General features: G+C 38.0%; 1 protein-coding gene across 2 annotated transcripts; it reads right to left on the bottom strand.

The window, feature by feature from the left end:
- Positions 1-1,985: 1,985 nt before the first annotated feature.
- LOC139939772 (sialidase-3-like) lies at positions 1,986-24,846 on the bottom strand. 2 transcript variants are annotated; one of them, XM_071935884.1, is made up of 10 exons: positions 24,769-24,846; positions 23,521-23,786; positions 20,475-20,514; positions 18,841-19,011; positions 16,700-16,835; positions 15,939-16,032; positions 14,765-14,851; positions 10,084-10,226; positions 6,620-6,811; positions 1,986-6,030 (listed from the first exon to the last, which is right to left on the bottom strand). In XM_071935884.1, exons 2-10 carry the CDS (start codon positions 23,747-23,749, stop codon positions 5,650-5,652), a joined length of 1,473 nt encoding a protein of 490 aa, XP_071791985.1. In that variant the 5' UTR covers positions 23,750-23,786; positions 24,769-24,846; the 3' UTR covers positions 1,986-5,649. The 2 variants fall into 2 exon arrangements, with proteins under 2 accessions (XP_071791985.1, XP_071791986.1); XM_071935885.1 differs by lacking the exon at positions 10,084-10,226 and adding an exon at positions 11,264-11,406.
- Between the last annotated feature and the right edge of the window lie 10 nt (positions 24,847-24,856).

Here is a 24,856-nt window from a genome sequence, read left to right on the forward strand (position 1 = left end):
AGAGGACATAACATACACGGCTGCTTGTTGTTCTTATTATCACGATATTTATTCTGAATCTGTAAGTAGAAGACGAAGAAAAGGAAAGCTGTTTACGCGTCTTCTACAAGAATATGAATGACTTTTTAATTAATAAATGCTAATGCATATTTAGGACATAAGCTGCAGTTAATAACAACATAAATTATCACTTAGAGTTGGATATTTACCGGTGGTTTTGTTCACAAGTTGAGTTTTCAAATCAATGTGGTAGCCGATGATTCAAGATGAACGAATGCAATGCTCAACAACAGTCACTACGTCTGGGCGTGGAACGATAGTAAAATGACGAAGGGCGAATGGGCATTCACTTTTATTGCTTTCAGCGACTGAGGAAACAGCATACCTGTTTGGCATAACAAAAGGGTATCGTCCTTTAACAAGACACGAACCTTCTGAAGCGTTACAAGTTAGCCTCAACTGGTAGCCTTTTTCCCTCCTAAATCAGTCCACGTTGCGCGCAATGAGTTTACCAACAGCTAGATTTGTTTGCGTTGCACTGCGGGATTTTGGTATGCTTTGTCACTTTCTCTGATGCCCGGTGAGGCGTAACTGGCGCTTTTGTTATTCAAGTTACTGTCCTCCTTACACTGTGTGTACAGTTAGTTGGATCATGTCCTCCATGGTTGGATAAAGCAAATGCGATAACCCGTGTTTAGGACAACATTTCCACACAGCCTTTGAAAATGGGTCATTATAATTTCACGTTTAATTCACACGAAATATGATAAAAAACGAACGAGGAGCTTCCCAACTGTCTGTTTTTCCTGCAAATATTTGAATTGTATAGTATTTATTTTGGGGGTGTTTTTCCGCTTATTTGAACCATGGAGGAATACAAAATAATGATTTGGTAGGGCTAAGCAGTCAGCATCAGCCATATTTATTTTTCTTATTTAAATAGGCTAAGTGACCGAGGGGGGGGGGGGGGGTGGGGGTGCATTCACTAAGTAGCATGTTTGTATTCTGCTTATTCATTTGATTAAAACCATCTGTAAAGGAAGTGCCGGCAAAGCTGATCGTTTGGACAAAATCACAATTGTGAAAAAAATAAATGGCTCGACCCCACCCCCCCCCCCCCAACGGAAAAGTTATATGGTTATATCACTGGTCACCTTAAGAAAAATCTCAATGGACAATTTATCTACGTTCTAATCCAGATGAAGATAGCAAAATAGAATCAACTTTGTTTGAAGACACAAACATTCTGCCAGCTCAAAACCCTAGAAAGGCTTCTTCATTAATTCAAGAATTCCTGGGATTGTGAACACTGGTATAGGTCAACTGTTTGTCCAAAAATATCGCTCAGTTGGAACATTGTATGGGTGGGGGGGGGGAGTTTGTGGTTTGTGCCGGTGTCTGATGCAATTGTGTCCGCCATGCAATACTGTCCGCTCCGGACACTTTTGCATATGCAATCGTGTCCGGGGCTATGCAAAAACCGTCCGGTGGACATGTACATGACTGTACAGGTATGTGCGTGCATGCACTGAACCTACATACTATATGCAGCATGAATATTCACGTATTTTATGATCGCAGCGAAAACCCAACGGCCGAACATTTCCCATGTCATTCATGACATGCAAAAAAAATGTAAAAAAATGGCGAACGTGTTCCGTCGACCAAGGGCGTTTAATTTACTCCAAGGACGGTTTTGCACGGGGGCGGCCACAACTGCATATGCAAATATGTCCGGGCGGACACAATTGCATTATGCAGCAGCGTCCGGGCGGACACGATTGCATATGCAAAGAAAGTCCGGCGGACTTTATTGCATATGCAATAATGTCCTCCAGATCGTATTGAATAGATGACATAATTGCATGCGACACCGGTTATACATTTCTCTTCAAACAAATCCAATAGCTCTATGATCCAATTAATCTATGACTGACACCAGACAAGTTAATTACGTTTTCATTTCAGTTCATTTATTCTGGATGTAAAGCCAAAATGACTCTTTTAGAAAAGAAAACTTATTTAATCCATTTACTAGACAATAACCCAATGGAGAAAATAAAATAAAGGAGGTTTCAGGGAAACCCCAGAGAGTTATATCATGAAAAACCCACGCAATCAGGTAGGAACTGAAAACCCAATCCACTTAATGCCCCGGTGGGATTCGAAGCTGGGTCCTAGAGGTGGAATACCCTTTATTCAACCTGACCACCCAAGTTTAATACAAGTCAGTTGCATTTCCAAAAGGGAAAAGGTTGGAGCAACTTAAAGACACTAGACACCTTTGGTAATTTTAAAACACCAGTCTTCTCACTTGGTGCATCTCAACATGCACAAAAGAACAAAATAATCTGTGCAAATTTGGTCGTCGAAGTTGCGAGAAAAAAACGCCATTGTCAAACGAAGTTTTGTGCTTTCAGATGCTTGATTTCGAGACTTAAAAAATCAAATTTTGAGGTCTCGAAATCAAATTCAAATATTTTAGTGGAAAACTACTTCTTTCTCGAAAACCATGTTACTTCAGAGGGAGCCGTTTCTCACAATGCTTTATACTATCAACAGCTCTCCATTGATCATTAACAAGTAATTTTGTATGCTAAAAATTATTTTGAGTAATTACCAATAGTGCCCACTGCCTTTAACACTTTGAAACACCAGGAAGAATTGTTATAAGAGATGTTTAGTTTGCATCTCAGGATAAAGAAAGCTAATTTTGGTTTTTACCCATACACCGATGTGTGTTAGCACTGTATACTCAGTACTTTCCCCGAGTCCCTAAAAAAATATCACAAGCATGTTACTCGGATGGGATTCGAACCCACGACCCTTGTAATGCTAGAGCAGTGTCTTACCAACAAGACTACCGAGGTTGCCCGGTAGCTAGAGGCAGTTCGAACCCTATGTTATTGTTATCGTGAGCAATTATCTTGATAAAAGAAATTTTATTTGATAAAAATAACCTGTGCATTAATATTTCAGCGCATTTCTCAAAGTCAAGACAATAATTACTAGTTCGGTAGAATTCCCTTTTATTTTGTTTATTGATCAATAAAGTTGATCCTACTTCTGATTATACAAATATAACCTCGTCACCAGGGCCCAATTTCATAAAGCCTGTAAGCACAAAAATTTGCTTAGCAAAAAATTTCTTCCGGGGTAAAAACAGGATTACCAACCAAATTTCCACGTGATTTTCAGGATTTAGCAAACAACATTTGAATACCAGTATCAAGCAATATGCAACAAATTAAAATTTGGTTGGTAATCCTGTTTTTATTAAGGAAGAATATTTGCTAAGCAAATTTTTGTGCTTACAGCTTTATGAAATTGGGCCCAGGTGCTTATATGCATTTACATTACTTTGGCACTTGAATATTGCGACAATAACAAGCACTGTTACAAAGAACAAAACAAACTAACACGAAACACTCCTTATATTTTGATTAAAAAAAAAAAAATTGCATTATAAAATGTAATGCATTGGTAGACAGAGATACAGCCAGGAGTTTTGGTAACGGAAAGGTGTTAGTATATAAATATTTACTCTTTTAAATAATCACGGTCTGTGAGGGCACATCTTTTGTTATGACAGGTTTTTTGTTTTACTTTGCCTCTCCCTAGACGGCCTCTGATTGTTATAATTATTGTATTGTCCAATGACACCTTTGGTAATTGTCAAAAACCAGTCTTCTCACTCGGTGTACAGTATCTCAAAATATGCATAAAATAACAAATCTGTGAACATTTACACTCAATTAGTCGTCGAAGTTGCGAGAGAATAATGGAAGACAAAAAACCCTTGTCGCACAAGTTGTGTGCATTCAGATGCCTTGAATTCGAGAACTCAGCTGAGGTCTCAAATTCAATTCAAAGTTGAGCGAGAAATTACTTCTTCCACAAAAACGATTTTACTTCAGAGGGAGCCGTTTCTCACAATGTTTTCCAACTATCAAAAGGTCTCCATTGCTTGTTACCAAGTAAGCTTGTATGCCAAACATTATTTTGACTAATAATCAATAGTAAGCTTGTATGCCAACAATTATTTTGACTAATAATCAATAGTAAGCTTGTATGCCAAACATTATTTTGAGTAATAATCAATAGTAAGCTTGTATGCCAACAATTATTTTGAGTAATAATCAATAGTAAGCTTTTATGCCAACAATTATTTTGACTAATAATCAATAGTGTCGCGTGCCTTTAAAGAGCCAATAAAGGATGATCTCAATATGTCAACCATTACCTTTTTATGGCCAAATAGACATCGCAGATACCGGTTAATAACCATTTTACTCTCAAAATTTGCATTTAGTATAAATATCTCGAGTCAAAATTGCACCCGGCCGCGCGGCTTTTTCAGCCAATAGTCAATAGCGGCTTATCTATTACAATGACCCTGGACGCCAGTGATGAACTTCCCCTATTGGTTTTGAACAGAGTTCTCCAGCTTTGGCATTTCCACACCAAATAGCCGCCACTGACGTCACGATTCCTTTGTTGCGCGGGTTTGTTTGACCACATGTTTTTCAGAAATTTGGCTTGGAGCGTTCTGGGGAAAACCCATTTTTACCATGTTTTATTGTGAGGTAAGGCACTCGTTATATTTTTTATGTTTCTTGGATGGACCCCAGCTATTAGAAAACTGTAACATCTATATATTTGAGATCATCCTTTATTGGCTGTTTAAAATACAAATACAAATCCTTCCACCACGACACACTTGGCTGTTGGATGAGAGGAAGGGGTTCAAGTCCCACCCTCTTACACTCCAAACAAACTGAATACTTCAGACTTCAAGGAAGCTTTGCAGGGAACAATACTGAGTGCTTTAAAGGCAGTGCAGTGGACACTTCTGGTAATTACTCAAAATAATTATCAGCATAAAACCTCACTTGATAACAGGTAATGAGCAGAGGTTAATAGTATAAAACATTGTGAAGTGATGTAGTTTTTGAGAAAGAAGTAATTTTCCACAAATTTGATTTTGAGACCTCAGATTTAGAACTTGAGGTCTCGAAGTCAAGCATCTGAAAGCACACAACTGCAGTGTGACAAGGGTGTTTCTTCTTTCATTATTATCTCGCAACTTCGACGACCAATTGAGCTCAAATTTTTACAGGGTTATTATTATGTATATGTTGAGATACACCAAGTGAGAAGACTGGTCTTGGACAAGTACCAATAGTGTCCAGTGTCTTTAAGACACCATCTGGTGTAATAAAGTGTTATTGACCCAATTCACCTGACGTCATCATCAGAATAATATTGGATGCGCCATATTGGTAGTCAATGTCACTGTGCGTTATTCAGTGAAGTGCGCATTTTAAGCGAGGCGGCGTTACATGTAAACCAATTAACCACCAAAATTGTGAGCGTGGCAGAGTCGACGCGTGTGAAGAGCGTGCAAGGGGTCAATAAGAACTCAGTATTACCGGTATTATTATTAGCAGCAGTGGAACCCTTGTATAAAAAAGGCATTCATCCCCATTTGCATCAAACGACACTACCAGTTCATTTTCACAGAAAATGAACACCACAATTAACGACTTTTCTTGTCGACACTCGAAGTGTGCAAAGATAAAAAAGATCCATAAATTATCTATAACCTTATACACAATAATGGTCTAAAAAACATTGATAATGAAATTTTTAATAATAATCTGTCTCCGATGCTTCATTTGTTTGAGGTAATCGTCTGTAAGTTCTTTGTATGCCCGTCAACACAGCGTCCAGATTGAACATTTTAAACATGATCTTTTTAAAAGAGAAATGTTTTCCTCCTTCGAATAAAATTGCAAAGTTCTGTTGCTTTAGTCCGGTGACAGGATCCGTTGTTTCAAAGTAAGTCAGGTCAGAGTATGCTGCACGGTAAGGGTAGATTGTCCATGGCTTGCTCCATGTCTTGCATCCGTCGCGACTGATTCGAATGGACATATTCTCCCGGATTGACGACGAGGCTGGATTTGAGAAAGCTACCCAGGTATTTTGAGTCTCCGTTCGGTGGGGAGCTGGAAAGCCTATCAAGCTGGCCTGCGAATAAAGAGACAATAAGGCAATTGAATGAAAAGTCCGAGACAATTTTACAGGCAACCAGTTCCTGGATATATTCAAGAAGAACAAATTATTCACATATCAGTTTTCATATAATTTCATAAAAGACAGTTACAAAACTAAATAATTGCTGCTCCCAAAGTGATACTTTTGCATGCAGTTCAATTTGCCTTTTTTGAGGTATGGTGAACACTTTAGGAGTGCACTGTTTGGTTTAATAATAATAAAAAATAATATCTAATTCTTATATTGCGCATTTCATAACTGAAAGAAATACCTATGGGCTTTACAAAAAACAAAAGGCAAATAATAATCAAGCAACCAATTTAAAAAAAAAAAAAAAAAGTTTAGGACGTCCTCGGCAACAACCTTTAGCAACAGTCGAATAAAGATTTTGGAATTGCTTTTTGTCCTAAATCTCCGCAAATCAAAGTGTACGGTTGAGAAGAAACAGAAAGCCTTATTTCCACTCAAACCAGCTTGTACTGAGATTGTTTGCTGTCAAAACAACCTACCAATACTGAAAAAATCCCCCCCCCCCCAAAAAAAAAAAAAAACTTTTCCTCACCTGACACCCTGCTGCTTTTGATGGTATCGTCTCATTTTCCACTATTTTATAACCAGGCTCAATGAGTTCAGATGCTAGTTTGCCCTTAGAGAAGGTATACCCATCATCCATGCTGACGGCTTGAACCCTAGGAAGGTCCTGATGGAGAGTTCTTGCGTTCAGCACTAACTCACCATCCTGAAGCTCTACAATCTAGATACAGAGGGAAATGTTACAATAGAGAAGTCAGAAAGAATTTTGAATCACCATTTTGAGAAGTTTCCACAGATCAGAAAGAATTTGAATCACTTTACAAACAGAGAAGTTGGAAACAATTTTGAATCACTATTTTTACAAGTTACAACTAGAGAAGTCAGAAAGAGTTTTGAATCACTATTTTGAGTCAAGATTCTGTAAATGTTAAAAATATTTTTACTGTTATGAGCGTGTCCGTTAAAGCAAATGTTCATGTTATGGACAAAAAACATGAATTGAATTCTTCAGTAGAAGGCAGAGCTGTGTATTGCGAGAGTAGCGACAAAAAGGAACCAGGAGTGGACTTCACAAAGAGTTAAGACTAGTCTCATCTTGAGACTCGTCCTAACTTAGGACTAGCCATGCATTTTTAATATCTCCTAGGACTAGTTCTAAGTTAGGACTAGTCATAAGTGAAATCGACCCCAGTTTTCTTTTCTTTGGTTACATGTACGTTGTTGCTGGGCATGGTTTTTGGTTTTAATGCAGCAAAATCCAAATGCACAGTCTAGTATGGCATCCTGCATTCGCCCATGGGACCCTGGCTTCTAATCGCAAGTTCTCACAACTCTCTCAATATACGGCTCTGGTAGTAGTTGAAGTTTGAACGTTGCATCTGTCTTTAATATGCCCAGCTGTTAACATGTAAAGCAACATTATCTATTGCATGAATAAATACCAATCAATAAATACTCAATTCACACGATGTGTAATGCAAGTTATGCATTATTTTTAGTAGTATTTCTGTGCATGCAGTAAGAGTACGCTTGGTAAATAATTAATCAAGTTTCAGACCCAGGTAATAGACCCTTCCCATGAAATATGTAAATTGCACACAGCGCGTGCGCACTAACATTTTGGTTGGCAAAATGAGGGAAAATCGCGCTGTTTTGTACATGGCTAATGGCTGCGTGACGCAGACGCGATTGCGCGTCTGCTTAGTGGCGTCTGCTTAGTGCACAACTCTATGGTGTTTGCCAACCAATAGGGTCTGTACGCATGCGTAAATGTAATTAGCATATTCCAAGGGAAGGGTCCATTGTTAAAAAGTTGCTGCGATTTGATCATCACTGATCATCATTCATGAGCCTTGAAGCATAATGCCCACAGCAACACCCTTAGCATCAGCATCAGCCAAAGCCAAAGCCGCAGGGACCAATTCGGTCACAGGGTAACCAAACTGAGGTTGGCAGGGAAAAGTAGCCTGGCGCCTTCTATGTGTACTAAGGCGTTATCCAAATTGGCGGCTGCAGCTACAGCTACGTCTGTTGCTAAAGGTTGTTGCCGAGGACGTCCTAAACTTAAACGCCATTGACGCAGAAATCTAACCGTAGCCGTAGCTGTAGCCGCCAAATCGAACATGGCCTTAATATTAGAAATAGCATTCACTGTTAATAACTTCAGCGTGATAATAGTCTACTAGACAGAGTGCTTAGAGACTTCTGAAGGTGTTAGGCGCTATATAAATACACTTGTTATTAAGATGTAAGGGCAGTGTCACAAGAGGCAATTTAAGACAACCAGTTCCAGGCCATCTCCAAGAAGAGAATCCATTCATACTTGAATGTTCACATTATAGTCTTAGGGATCGTGTTGGAGGACACTATTTGGAAAATTACTCATGGGCTACCTAAAGCCTGGTTCATACTTCCTGCGAATGCGAATGCGAATGAAATTTGACGTCACAACTCTCCTTTTGCAACGATATTCGCAAGTGAGTTGCGAATTATTCGTTGCGAATTTGTGACGTCAACATTTGTATCGCATTCCCATTCGCAGGAAGTATGAACCGGGCTTTAGTAGTCTTGTAGCAGATACTGCAGTTGGTTGCCTCCAACTGTCTCTTGTGACAAGGCCCTAAACTGCATGGTTTAAAAAGGAATGGGATGATCTTCAGAGAGCACCTCTCAGGGTTGGGCCGTGTTCGAAACGGCGACTTCGGCTACAGCTACGGCTAGATCGCGCGCGTCTGCCTATTCTTCCACCCTGGCAGACGCGCTGATCTAGACGTAGCTGTAGCAGAAGTCGTCGTTTCGGACACGACCTAAGATTTGGAAGGAAGGTGTTAAATCAGTGCAAGAGACCACGGGGCACAAGACCAACAAGGTGTTTGAAGAAATAATAAACCATCAAATGATTGAAAATGAACGGGGATGGAGGGAATAAGCAAAGCTGGGAGGGAAATGACAGGCCAGATTTTGAAAAAGCAACAAATTTTTAAAGCTCTTTGTCAAACGAAGTACAAAGAAATACAAAGCAGCCTGCCTTGAACTCTCAGTATGGAAGAATGTTTTGATGTAACCATTCTGTAGCGGGATGTTTTGGTGTTAAAGTTACAATAAACTACCCATAACCACTTTTTGTTGGCTTGAAGATTGTATCTGCATAAAGAGGTTTAACTGGTTTGAATTTTAGCGCATAATAGTAATAATAATAGACCGTTCTTATAAAGCGCATTACACACAGAGTCCCATGAAGTCCCAAATCGAAACAAACGTACTTATCAGCAGTCACTAAATACTTTGCTTACCTAGCTGAAACCTTTCTGTTATCATATAAAGACAGAGAGTCAGTGTTAACCAGTGTTGATGTCAAGCTTAGCATCAATTCATTAATTGAAGGAAAATAAGGAGTACACAAATTTTTAGTAAATAATTTCCACACAAAAAGTCAAGTCGACTGTTTTACATTCTGTAACAGTGATGATTTTGAATAATCAGAAAGAAGTGTTGACTGTGTACAGTGCAGATTAACTCACAACATCAAACTGAAGGGTGGTATAGTTTATCTATCATTCAAAAACCATAGTGGATATTATTGAATGGTCAGACAGTAGGAGGGTTGACTGTGTACTGTGTAGATGAATTGACAACATCAAACTGAAGGGGTATAGTTTATCTATCATTCAAAAACCATAGTGGATAATATTGAATGGTCAGACAGTAGGAGGGTTGACTGTGTACGGTGTAGATGAATTGACAACATGTTATCAGACTGCAGGCAGGCATGGTTTAGATCTATCATTCAAAACCACAGTGGGTGATATTGAATGGTCAGCCAGTAGGAGGGTTCATTATGTATGTATTCACAATATGATATCAGACTGCAGGCAGTTATGGTTTAGATCTATTATTCAAATCCACCATGGTTGATATTGAATGATCGGACAGTTAATAGCAAAAAATGAAACAGGTATGGATGCAACTCAAGCGCAAAGAAATGAAACATACCATAGCTTCATTGCTATGAACGGCCAATCCAGTGGGGTCCTTTCCATGAGGTATTTGACCCCCGACCTTCCATGTTACACCATCATCGTCACTGTACAACACATTGGCGTAATTTGTGTTGTTGTGGAAATTTTCACTGCCGTCTGTTTGATGCATAAAGAGGGGGTGGATAGAGACAGGGTGGATAGAGACAGAAGAGACACGGAAGATTGACAAGAAGAAAGAGGAAATGATTTGAGAGGAAGGAAGATGAGGCCAGGGTGGATGAATATGAGGCAAAACAAGAACAAGACACATGTGAAATGATGAGACAAAACCAATGAGGTCAAGGCGTAAATATGGAATATATAAATGGGATAAATAAAGGTGTGGGAAACCGATGACAATGAATAGGGTGTTTATATGCACACAAAATGGAGAACATGGTGAACAGTAAGCAATGGTGCGTTTTATAATCAACAGGAATCAATGCATGCCCGATTTAAGATTAACAACAGGGTGCACATGCAAGTAGTCGATCATACAGAAAGAATGTTAATACATGTGAATGGGTACATGAAAAAAGCAGCCGCATATTTAGGCGATGATGACCACACAAAGGTGGAAAATGTGGATCAAAACCCGGGAGGAAAATGCACCAATTTGTACGAGGAACATTGCAGACAGTTTGTGAATAACACGAGGAGAGTTGTTAAAGAGGGATGGATCAGTCATTTAGGGTAGAGGAGGGTCAAAGATGGACAGACGGTGGGTGGGGAGTTAAGAAATACAATGAGGATCAACGATGGCGCATCAAACAAAATCCAAGAACATGATGATCAGATTTCAGGGATGGTCAAAGAGAGACGGACAATAGATGGGAGAGTTAAAAATAAAAGGAAGATCAACGATCGTGTATCAAACAGAAAACAAGAGCAAATGACAATAAAATTTGAGGCGGGGTCGAAGATGGACAGAAAAAACAAGAACATAATATAATAATGATGCAACAAAAGGGAGGAAATGATTTTGAAGATTGGCAGCAACATGATAAACAAAGTACAAGGATAAACAAAGTACAAGAAGGGGAAACGACGGGGAGGAGGGGGGTGGGAGAAAAGTGTATAAAAACAACAGGGTACGGTTAGTCAGCTATGGCAGAGCACACCACAATGTACACAATATAATAAAGGACCCATACCATCGCTTCAGACGTATGGATGGGACGCCACGTTCGGTCAAAATCAAATTGAATGTGTCCGCCCATGTGCCACGTGAGGCCATGGTCGTTGCTTATCATCACGTTAGCGTGGTTGGTGGTGTTGTAAAAATTATCAAGATCATCTGTGGGTGGGGAAGGAGGGAAAGGAGAACGATCATTGTCTTATTAGTAATACCCTTCTGCCTTTTAAACCCTAGACATTTCCCGCTCATTTTATGCATATTGGCAAGGCCAATTAAAGAGATACACCGGCTTCGTTTCGGCTTATTTGGGCTACATGAAACATTACTTCAAAGGTTTTCCAAGGTTCAAAGGTTTTCCAGGAATGAAGAAGAACGGTTCTTTAGAAAAACTATCAAATTTTGCAGTTTTCAAGCATTTTTCAAAAAACAAAGATCACGTGAGTGGTTTGGATAAGTACCCTGATCTAACTTCCAGACGATTAAAGTGAATTACTGAAACAAATTTTGCCTTGGGTGCCATTTTTCATACAAAGCGCTGGAAATCTACCAATGGTGGGAACAGTAGGGGTGATGAATATTGGTTAACAAAACTCATGTTACCCTCCACACTGTGCGTCAATGTATCACATCACTTGTGCTGAAACTTTACAGTTTTGCTGTTAGCAGTCACCTTTGCAAAGCTTTGGCTTAAAGCCATTGGACCCTTTCAGTAAACAGTATTGTCCAAGGCCCACACTTCGTGTATCACAACTTCTATATCAAATAACAAACCTGTGAAAATTTAGGCTCAATCGGTCATCGGAGTCGGGAGAAAATAACGGGAAAACCCACCCTTGTATCCGCGCGTTTCGCCGTGTCATGACATGTGTTAAAAATAAATCCGTCATTCTCGCTATCGAGAATTGATATTGTTTTACTGTTTTCTCAAAAAGTAAAGCATTTCATGGAATAATATTTCAAGAGAAGTCTTTCACCACTACCTTCTGTAAACCCTGTAAGTTATTTGTAAATCTGTGAACTTTTTCTTCTTGTACCGAAAGGGTCCAATGGCTTTAACTTGTGACATTTCTGGTTTAAGAAAATTGCAAACCACCACCAGTGACATTAAATTTATTGAGTGCCTTTCACCATTTCTCTTAAAAAGGTAGCCTAAAGCACGTCTGATACTTCTTTCTTGTACTAAGGGCAGGGGCAAGACAGTTTTCCTTTAAAGACACAGGACACCTTTGGTAATTGTCAAAGACCAGTCTTCGCACTTGGTGTATCTCAACATATGCATAAAATAACAAACCTGTGAAAATTTGAGCTCGATTGGTCGTCGGAGTTGCGAGATAACTATGAATAAAAAAAAACACCCTTGCCACACTAAGTTTTGTGCTTTCAGTTGCTTGATTTCGAGACCTCAAGTTCTAAACTTGAGGTTTCGAAATCAAATTCGTGGAAAATTACTTCTTTCTCGAAAACTACGTCACTACAGAGGGAGAAGTTTTTCACATCCTTTTATACTATCAACCTCTCCCCATTACTCGTTACCAAATGAGGTTTTAAGCTGATGATTATTTTGAGTAATTACCAATGGTGTCCACTGCCTTTAAAAAGGCATGAAAATGATTGAAAAACAGATTTGAAATACTTCAAAGTGTACCAAGGCAAATTACCAGAAGCATGAAGGCAATAATCTTTACATCATTTTAGTAAAGAAACCAAGGGTGGCTGATAAAAGTGAACTTGGTCACTGTACCTCGCAAGCCTGAGGAAACCTGTTTAAAAGGGTGCTTGCAATCAATCAGAAACACCATGGTTAAAGGGAAGGTACACGTTTGGTTGTCAAAGACCAGTCCTCTCACTTTGTGTATCCCAACATTATCATCAAATAACAAGCATGTGAAAATTTGAGCTCAATTGGTCATCAAAGTTGTGAGAAAATTGTTGGACGAATTTGTGTGCTTTTAGATAGGAATAAAAGACTTCTAGCTAGAAGTCTTTTATTATTTTAGTGAGAAATTACCTCTTTCTCTAAATCTATGCTACTTCAGAGGGAGTCGTTTCCCACAATGTTTTATACTATCAACAGCTCTCCAATGCTCGTTACCAAGTCAGTTTTCAAGTTAATTTTTGTTTTGAGTAACTCCCAAACGTGTATCTTCCCTTAAAGCCCTACTCCGAGTGTTCTGGGGTATTTTTTGTACGCAACTGCCAATCCTAGTACGAGAAACCTACGGCTCAATGTCCCATCTTAAGGACAAAGAAGTTATGGTAACGTTTCTTACTCAAGGACAACAAAGTGCCACGACCAGGACTCAAACCCACACTCTGCTGATCAGACACACCAGAGCTTTTAAAGGATTTGGGTACTTTTTCAAAATGTCCACAGATTTACATAAAACTTACAGGGTTTGAAAATAATGATAGTGGAAAGCTTCCCTTCAAATATTACTTGCTGAGTTGCTGTACTTTTTGAGAAATGAGTAAAACAATGTCATGAAAATACGTTTTTACATGCTCATAATTTTCGTCTCATGAGACGAAAATTATTTCCATGACATTGTTTTACTCATTTCCCCAAAACTACAGCACCTCAGCACGTACTATTTTCAGGGAAGCTTTCTACTATCATTATCTTCAAACTGTGTAAGTTTGGTGTAAATCTGTGGACATTGTGTTTTTTGTCCTACAAAAAGTACATAGACCCTTTAACCGCTTGGCCATAATATGCCACAAATGTTACCATTGCCATTGAAGTATCAGTCCTGCTAAAGGATAACATGTGAATTATCTGTTAGCTAACCCATACTAGAAGCTAAAGCTGTGAAACTTTCATTAATATATGGTTAACAAAAACTGTGACAACAATCAAATTTCTTTCTTTGTGTTTAAAGGCAGTGGACACTATTGGTAATTGTCAAAGACTAGCCTTCACAGTTGGTATATCTCAACATATGCATAAAATAACAAACCTGTGAAAATTTGAACTCAATTGGTCATCAAACTTGCGAGATAATAATAAAAGAAAAAAACACCCTTGTCACACGAAGTTGTGTGCGTTTAGATGGTTGATTTCAAGACCTCAAGTTCTAAATCTGAGGTCTCGTAATATAATTCGTGGAAAATTACTTCTTTCTCGAAAACTATGGCACTTCAGAGGGAGTCGTTTCTCACAATGTTTTAGACCATCAACCTCTCCCCATTACTCATCACCAAGAAAAGTTCTATGCTAATAATTATTTTGAGTAATTACCAATAGTGTCCACTGCCTTTAATCAATATGGGAACATACCACTTGAACATGTCTCACAATGTCAGTTTATATGTACAATAAATACGTTGGAGATAATTTGTCACGCAGCAAAAAAAATTGTTTTCAAAATGTTTTGTCATGTCCATATTTCAGTAGAGCCATCATTCATAAGATAATTGGAGGTACATATTGGTGTACATTTGCTGCCTATTAAAATAAAATTAAACCAAAACAAAAACCAAAGCCAAGGAACAATTAAATAAATATGATTTAACTCACTCAGTAAAGCGCCATATTTATCTTTTACAAAGTAGTTTCCAGGAACTATAAGTCGCCCTGAGGCAGTTTGTATTCCATGGCCAGGACCTGTTTAGATAAAAATGAAAGAAAAATAATAAAAAAAGTTAAAAATACTTTACAAACATCAAAACCTCAAAACCCCAAACTAAACAGGTGGAGCGTATCAACGTTTATTTTGACAAAATTGCTGCCATATTTTCTTTACTTTTACACATTTAAAGGGAAGGTACACATTTGGTAATTACTCACAACAAATATTAACTTAAAAACTGACTTTGTAACAAGCATTTGAGAGCTGTTGAAAGTATAAAACATTGTGAGAAACTGCTTCTTCTGAAGTAGCATAGATTTTGAAATAGAGGTAATTTCTCACAAAAATGATAAAAGACTTCTAGCTAGAAGTCTTTTATTCCTGGCTGATGAAAGCACACAAATACGTCCAACAGGGGTGTTTTTTCTTTCATTGTTTTCTCCCAACTCCGATGACCAATTGAGCTGAAATGTTCACAGGTTTGTTAATATTTTATGCATATGTTGAGATACACCAAGTGAGAACACTGGTCTTTGACAGTTACCGATAGTGTACCTTCCCTTTAAATAGAGATGTGGTGTAGCCAAGTTATTATTGGCAAGATTACTGTCCCCAATGTTACACAGAGACCACTGAGTCCATTGCCTCTGTGTTATTCAATAGTTACCCACAGACGTCAAATAGAAGCGCCCCTTAGCAAAATGAAAATGGTCTTGCACTCTCAAAGATGAAATTTCAGGTCTGTGCCACTAAATGCTTCACTTTCTGAGAATCAATAAACAATGCAAGCTTTTTAATCTCCATATGACATTACAGATTTTAAATCTGGGCTACTAAAACTTTCTTGGGCGAGAAAAATGCACAGTCTACTATACTTGATAAAAAAAACTTCAGCGCAATTATGAAGTTTTATTGGCTCTTCCTTTTTCTCTAATGTTTGCCTCAATTTAGGTTTTAGTCATGTTTTTATTGTAGAATGCAGTCCTGTATTGTAAGCACCTTGATAAGTTTTAGATTGTATTTTAATCAAAACATACTTTGTATTGTCCTGTTGTTGCCAATAAATAAATGATAAATAAATGAAGGCCAGGAGAATTATTGAAGATTTAAATGCTCACATACCTGGCGCATAAATTCCCGGCGGCGGAGACATCTTCCTCAGAGTAACATCTGTGATATCACTGGGCGGAGTCCACGTCAAACCGTTATCAAAACTCTGAAATCAAATTAAGAACAAAAGGCATTCAGTGGGGCAGGCTGATGGGGCCTGGCAGAGCTCTGATCCCCACCAAGACAGCCAGGCGATGTGGCCCCGAACCAAGGGAGGACTGAGCAGGCACACGGGGTGAAGGTCCGCTTGGGTCACCAGCCCACCTAAAAACTGGCATCTAGCACCATCATTAGCAAAAACAGACAGCCGATGATGCACTTTAATGTCTTAAAATAAATAGCTTTACACAACATTAGACGACGCATTAGACGACGCATTAGACGACGCTCTCCTGACCGCCTTGTTAAGTTCCCCAGCGGAAGCTTCAGGAGGAAAATCTACCAAGTACCAAGTACCACAAAAACTGTTTAATGTTTTGTTGTTGGTTCCTTTAGTGACTGTTGGCACGGAGTCAGTTATACGATCAAGCAGTTCCAGTACTAAATCTAAATTAAAATCATATAGTCGGCAAAGCATCCTAATGGAAGCATCTCGACAACTTTTTTGTGGAAAAGCAACTGTCCCGCTAGTCTGAGGAATACAAATTTAAGCGGTAACTTGTGATCAAGCACGTCATTGTACCAGACAATATTCAAATCTAACACACAAATGGCTTATTGCAACAGGTTCTCGGGACCTGAGCATTTTTTATTTTATTTCAGGGATTACTTACCCTAGTCACCATGACATGTTGTTGGATACGGCCTTCATTGATCATGTCCCACTGGTCAAGGTTGGCTGGTATCGCTATAAAGACTAAAACAATAGCCTCTATTTCTCTGTCAACGATAGCAGTCGGATTCATTAACCTGGAATTGAAAAGTAACCACAAGATTTTGTTAGCGCAAAGTCAATGCCAAACATCAGTATTTAACACAGTGCTAACTAATAAAACCAACTCTAAATTACATGGCCCACTGTGACTTTGTTCTGTTCTGTTCACTTAAACTATTTCTGTGACGTCAACCTATTGTTGAGAGTATAGATTATTTTTCACGAATCTAGACTTTGTTACGAATCTACACTTGTACGAAGTGTAGATTGTTAACATAATCTACAGTTGAGTGTAGATTCATTACAAGCTTTAGTAAATAGTTCAACTTGAAAATTACTGTCTTTTCAAACTGAAAGATAGCATGAAGTGCAAATAAACATAAGCAATAAATTTGTGATCCAGTATAAAATATAAAAATTCTTTTGATTAGATTAGAATTTATCCATTGCTCATGATCCAAAGAGCTTCAACACAAGATAACAGTATTGAAGCGGGAACAAATTTAGCATAATTTAGTTACCCAATATGACCATTATTGTTATTTAAATTACACAGCTACAATGTAAAAAAAGAAATGGCAAAAAAACAGATGGCAAATCACAGTTGGCAAACTGAAAAACACATTTAATAGACAATAGCTAATAGCTATTTACATTAAAACAATTAACTTCTATACAAAATAACTGCCGTATGGAATCACCCAGATGTTCACAAAATGCAAACAAGGGACGGAATAGTGGAACGATTGTATCTTTCGGTTCGGCACTTGGGTATGTGAAGCCCTGCTACTGTACTAATTCGTAACCTAGTACTAACTCGTAACCTTTTTACGCCAGCTTAAACGTTGTTTTATTTCTGTCAAGGATCTGTTAACTGTGTATGTTATGTATGTCCGACCCTCTATCGAATACGCCTGTCCTGTCTGGTACTCTGGACTTACTAAAACACAACTCATAACCCTTGAAAGGTTTCAAAAAAGGGCTTTTCGTATCATTCAGCCAAACAAACCAACTTCATATGTGGAAATATGCCAATTGTTCAGTTTGCCTACAATCACTGATAGATTGAGTCATTTATTTGTCAATTTTGGTAAGACCTTGTTTGAATCTGAAAATTACAGGCACTGGCTCCCACCAAACAAAAACAACAACTTGCAGAATGCCAACAAAATGTGCCCCCCCCCCCCCCCCAAATGTAGAACTGGTCGTTACAAAAATAGTTGCATTCCATCCCTTGTCCAAGCACTCAACAATAGCTCTTGCTTTTTGTTCACTCAGCTGGCTTGCCTTTTGTCCCCAACCCTTCGCCTTGTTCCTTTAATGTGACTTGCTGTGCAATTTTTTGTTTTATTTAATTTGTTACTGGCACTTGCCAGTTTGCCCTTTTAACGTATAAAAACAAATTGTAATTCTTAATGTTTTTTTTGTACTTTTTTAAACTTTTTCGATTTTTTATGAATCTCTGTATTTCAAACTCAATTCAGCTTGTTGCTGCAATGTTTGAATGTGTTTTAATAAACCCATAATAATAACTATTACTGAAAACTGTGGGGGGTTTTCAGGGGGAGCATGATCCTAAACTTAGCGGATCCAAGTAAATTATTACCAAACTTTGCAGCGGGTACCATAAACAACCCAATAAAAAAAGCTCTTTATTCCCAGGTTTCTGCCAACAATGGTTGGTGCTGGAAAACCCGCCCGTCACTAAAGATTCCCCCAAGTAGGGTAGTACTATCCCTTGAAGAATTTCTCTGTTTCTCTGACCACCAAACATTTTCAAAATTGTTAAATTACACCTTGCGATTTCCTTTCAAAGGTTTTCAAAAAAGAAATTAAATTGGGTATTTACCAGTAAAATTTGTATCAAAAGCCATTAATTTTGAGCACTTCTTCGATTTGAGTGTATTTATATGATCTACATGTACCATGTAACTGATCCATCTCGCAATGGTTTGAGGTGAAATATTTGTCCACCACTTAAGAAATCCTGAGCAAAATTTCATTCCTGATGCCATTATTTCATATCTGAAAGTACTTTACCTGTAGCCAGGCTTGGTAGCGATGAGGATAATATCACCCCACTCCACCTCCCAATCGCTCCTCTTGCCTCGTCTAACGATGAGATCCATTGCACCTATATCCCAATGTGTCTCCTTCCGCGCTTCACAAAATGCTAGAAACATGTCCTGATGATGCACCAGGGCAGGTATTCTGCAGGGAAAGAACAGACAGAGGAAAAGACTTGAAAAATCACTGACAATTTCAAAATCTAACAAACCAAATACTCAAAAACCCTATAAAGGACGTTGTCTGACTTGGTTTATAAATGATACGGTCATGCTGGAATGCTGGCAAAGTACTGTCGATCACAAGGGTGGCCGAGTTATACTTTTCGTTGCAGAATTTGTAAGAAAACAAAATCGTGAAGATCGCAGATTTACATCAAACTTACACGGTCTAATGATGACGATAGTAGAATCGCCCTTGAAATATTTCTGCCTGAAATGCCATATTTGATGAGAAATAAATAATTTAACTTCTGCGTTTGGAGTTTATTGCTCAGTGAGCGTTTTATTCATTTTTTGTTTGCATCAATGTCATGCAAAATGTGTAATCGGTTTTTCACTATTATCTCGTGACCCAGATGGTCGATCGATCTCAAACTTCTACAGGTTTGTCAGTTTATAATGTATTTAGGTGGATTATATATAGCGCTTACACTGCCAGCAACTGTTTTGTTAGCAAAAACCAATTCTGTAATGTTCCTTTAAAGCCATCGGACACTTTCGGTACAGAAAAAAAAAAAAAGTTCACAGATTTACAAATAATTTACAGGGTTTACAGAAGGTAATGGTGAAAGACTTCTCTTGAAATATTATTCCATGAAATGCTTTACTTTTTGAGAAAACGTTAAAACAATATCAATTCTCGATAGCGAGAATTACGGATTTATTTTAAACACATGTCATGACACAGCGAAACGTGCGAAAACCAAGGGTGGGTTTTCCCGTTATTTTCTCCCGACTCCGATGACCAATTGAGCCTAAATTTTCACAGGTTTGTTATTTTATAGAAATTGTGTTACACGAAGTGTGGGACTTGGACAATACTGTTTACCGAAAGTGTCCAATGGCTTTAAGTATGATTTACTTGGACCATCAAGTACGAGTACAAGTGTACGAGTCAAGAGTATCCTAATACCTAAGTACCAAGTCAAGTAATTGGATCTCTGAGTACAAGTACGAGTAGGATTACTTAAAAAAAACATGTTTTTTTAATGATTTCTAAACAATAATTGCATGTTATGATAACAATAATTTAACCATGAATACATCATCTATAGACAATTTCAACTTTACTCTTGTTAGAGCTTTCTTCCAATATTCAATGAATAACACGAAATTCAGTGCTTTCAGATGCCTGATTTATGAGGTCTCAAAATCAAATTCAAAAATTTTTGTGGAAAATTACTTCTTTCTCGAAAACTACATGTATGTTACTTCAGAGGGAGCCAGTTCTCACAATGTTTCAACCGCTCTCCATTCCTCATTACCAAGTTAGGTTTTATGCTAATAATTATTTTGAGTAATTACCAATAGTGTCCAGTGCCTGTAAGGCATATAAACAGTTCCACTAGGTATTTCTCTTTCACAACATTTCAAAGGTTTACTCACCTGAATGTGTTATAACCTGAGAACCCTCGCTTATAAATTGCTGTAATGAGAAAGAATCAAATTGCAAATTATATTACACTTTAAGTTCCCAGAAGATTTGAAAAATAGATTTTCAGAATGTAAGAATAATTTAGGGTTGAACAAAGAAAAGTTGAAAAGAGCAGGACTTGAACCTGCGTCTTTGGGATTAACGTGACTGCAGGACCTAAATCTGTCAACTGAACTACAACAATAATAATATTTGAGTTAATAGCGCTTTTTCACTCCTGAACGGGTGTCTCAAAGCTCTTCAAATTATTACCCCTGGTCACTGGGCCTTAATTCACTCCTTAAACCATCTCAGCTCCCTGGGGAGTATACAGCCTCGTGCAACAAATGCGCTACTCAGCTAAATTAATCACAAGAACCATCTCTGCCCTCACAGGTCCCCATTTACCCCTGGGTGGAGAGAAGCAATTAAAAGTGTCTTGCTCAGGGACACAAGTGTCATGACCGGGATTCAAACCCACACACTGCTGAACAGAATCAGGTTAATGCTCTTAACCGCTTGGCCACGACACCCCACTATCCAGCCCTACTAATAATAACAATTTCTTATATAGCGCATTTCACAATAAACCGTATTAATGCACTTTACATTAGTCCCCTGGTCATTGGACCAATAACATCCCTTTCATCTTTCTCGGCTCCCTATGGGGGAGTATACATCCCCAAGCTGCCGTGGCGCTCCGAAGGCTAATCTTGGCGGTCTCCCTATTTTGTTAATTTCGTTGTTAATGGGTAACAGTGGTCCCCTCAGTGACAAACACTTAGGGACTCCACCAGAATAAACATTACATGTTATGAGCTCTGTTATGATAACTGCGATTTTTAAAAACTATTTTTTCCATTAACAATTATTTGTTTAAAATACACTCACATTAGATTATCTTTTAAAATGTTGGCAAACCATGAAGGGGATAGGTCTCCAAAATGAATTTTGGTCAAGATATAGACTGGACTTGTTTTTACAAATGGTGTTAGTTTAATGTTGGTTGGTAACTGTTGCCAAGGTCAAAGGTTACAAAGAATATGGGTGTTTTTTATATTTCTGTCAAGAGCCAACTTCAGAGCCTTTTCAAGATTTTATTTAAAGAACAAGGGCTCTATCATTTCAGTTTGGGACAGCCACTTATAATATCTAGGCACATATGGTTGTCCCAAATTAATTATAGAGCCCTTCCTTAATTAATAAAATGTTGACAGGGCTTCGAAGTTGGTGCTTGACAGTAAATGTATTACAAAACACCAATATTTTCTGTGGAGAGCCAACTTCAAAGCCATGTCATCATTTTATAAAATGAACAAGGGCTCTATAATTAATTTGGGACAATCACATGTGCCTAGATATTATAAGTGGTTTTCCCCAACATAAAGGAAAGAGCCCTTGTTCATTAAATAAAATCTTGAAAAGGCTCTGAAGTTGGCTCTTGACAGAAAATATAAAAAACACCCATATTCTTTGTAACCTTTGACCTTGGCAACAGTTACCAACCAACATTAAACTAACACCATTTGTAAAAGCAAGTCCAGTCTATCTCTTGACCAAAATTCGTTTTGGAGACCTATCCCCTTCATGGTTTGCCAACATTTTGAAATTGGGGGATATTTCTCACTTTCGGTTGCCACAGCAATGCATAAGTATAGGCATGTACCTGTATTGTGAACTTTTTATCTGTAATATTTGTTAGCGCCACTCAAATCCCATTTGGTTTTTGCTTTTTATGTGTTGCTGAGAATCTATATAATCATAAAACGCAGACAACTTAATGGGATCATATTGGCGCGTGGATTTCTAGATGACGCAAAATCGCCTGAAATAGGCAGTAGTGTAGTTTCATATGACCTTTGACCTTTGTTATATTGGTGGGCCAACATGATCCCAATTATTTTTCAATTGAATTCTGTTAAGGAACACTCAACTTAACCAAATACAAGAAAACATTGATGGGATCTTGTTGGCACAGATACTTACAGTGATGAAAAAAGTGAATGTTGTGCCAATTTAGGCCAAAATGTGTGGAATGACAATACTTAAGAAAATTTTCAAAAAATCTTTTGACATGCAAGTTGCAGAGATCCCAAGATTCTTTTTTCATTTGTCATCAGATGAAAACTGTTCCATACCCAGTTGCCATAAAAACAATTTTTTGTTGTTGGCGCGCGAAGTTACATGGTGCGAAAACGCAATATATTGGTAAAATTTGAACTTTGACCTCTATTATCTCTCTGCGCCAACGAGATCCCACTCACTTTGCACTTAAATTTGTTTTAGGGATGCAAGCTCTTTCATTTGAACTTGTTCAATTCATGGGATCCTATAGGCGCGTTGAGTTATGAGGCGTTGAAAATGGCACGAGGGCACTGTTCGTCAAAGGTTCAGGTGCGCGTAACATGATGCGCCAACGAGATCCCAAATTTTTTTTTTTACTTTTGTTATAAGTCCAACTGGAGGTTTCAAAAATTGTTTTACTTTTTCTGGGATGACCTTGGCGCACGTTTTTGTGTTTACAGGGAATGTACTATTCGTTTCTTGAGGGCTTTTTGGCCCAAACTTTGATAACTGGTAACTCCAAAACTAAAATTTTGGATTTATTCGTTTGGTATGATGGTGTATCACTCTAATTTTTTGGAAGAAGATCTGTGAACCCATGAATCACACCCCCCCCCTAATTTGGTACATTCTTACAGGCAGGGACTCTTAACAAGAGCTCTGAAATAGCCAGCCTACTGGGCCCAATTTCACAGAGCTGCTAAGCACAACAATTTGCTTAGCATGAAATGTTCGCCTAAAATAGGATTACCAATCAAATTTCCACATGATTTCCAGGCTTTATAAGCAAACAACAGCTGAATACCAGTAACAAGCAATATGCAACAAATGAAAATTTTGTTGGTAATCATGATTTATCAAGGCAGAAATTTCATGCTAAGCGAATTTTTGTGCTTAGCAGCTCTATGAAGTTGGGCCATGGTCAAGTACCAGCAACACGACAGCGCTACTTACTCTCTAAATCTGTCTCAAATGGTTGAGTAATGGTGTACACAGGCATTACGGGCTTCTTGATCAAAGCCTCCTTAGCTTCGATATTGAAATTGGCCTCTAGGGGCTTCTGTAGTTTGATGAGGAGCAATATCACAGCACAAACACACAGCGTAATAAAGAGTAGCTGCTTGCTTGGCCTAAAATTGACTAACAACGTTTTGATGGTCATTTTCAGAACTCGTAGTAGCATCGCAATAAACAAGTGATTGCAAAACCTGTCCCCTCACCTGAAAAACAATGAAAAATAAGTGTAAGTGCGTATCAGTAGACGGATAACTTTCCGTATAGCGCCACCACTTTTTCACTCATTTAAAAAAAAAAGGGATAGCTCATTGAGGTAAATTCGATACTATATTATTTCATATCGAATGAAAAAGTGGTGGTGCCATACAAAAACTTTTCCTAGAAGACATCATGGTTGCTGACAGTGACAAGTTTTAGATGTGTTAGGTTCAACTTCAAGATCCTTTATAAAAAATTGTACTAAAAGTAGTAACGTTTTTCGTATTTGCACTAGATGTTGTGATGGTGTTAAACTTAAAGTCACCTGGAAATAGGGTTTTTTTTTTCTTCAAACATTAGAGATATGTTTCTGAAAAAAAAAAATTAAAAAATTGAGTAATTGTTTTTAACGATTTATGTTTAAAAACAAAAATAAAGTTGTGTGGGGGTGACTCCGCCTACCCCTTTTGTGACGTCAATTCAATCGAACATCGAACACATGTACGTGTAAGTACATTCAAGTCTTAGTCGTGAGTTTGTACGTTTCGAAAAATGCACTGAATAGTTATATTCTCTAACAGAAATTAGACTTTGATTTGTAACTGCAAGTACGCATGGCCAATCTAGTTACTAATAATTCTATATCTGTGCAATGAATATGATGAGACTTGTATTGTAGGCAATAACTAAACACTTATATAGTTGGTATTTCAATCCTTCAAATCAGTGGTTTGAATGAAGAATATGATTATGTATGAGAATACCAAACCATCCATCGATCCATTTGATTTTGAACTGAACTGAACATGCTGAACTGATTAATTAAGGAACTTCACTCTTTTTTCTTAAAAAGAGAGATTTATAATATTAACATGCAATTACTAGTGATGGTTAAAGTGTAATTGAAGGCCTAAGTGCACTTAAAACAAAAGAAGGTCCCAAAAGAAATCGTGAATAGAGAAATACAGAGAGAAAAATCAACCTTACTTTTTATGAAATAACAAGAACACAACCATCATCCCACAGCAGCAGCAGGCAGGCGCAGAGTGAATAGGTCAACAACACGTATGCTCAA

Source organism: Asterias amurensis, chromosome 7 (genome assembly GCF_032118995.1).
Source record: "Asterias amurensis chromosome 7, ASM3211899v1".
Classification (NCBI taxonomy): Eukaryota; Metazoa; Echinodermata; class Asteroidea; order Forcipulatida; family Asteriidae; genus Asterias; species Asterias amurensis.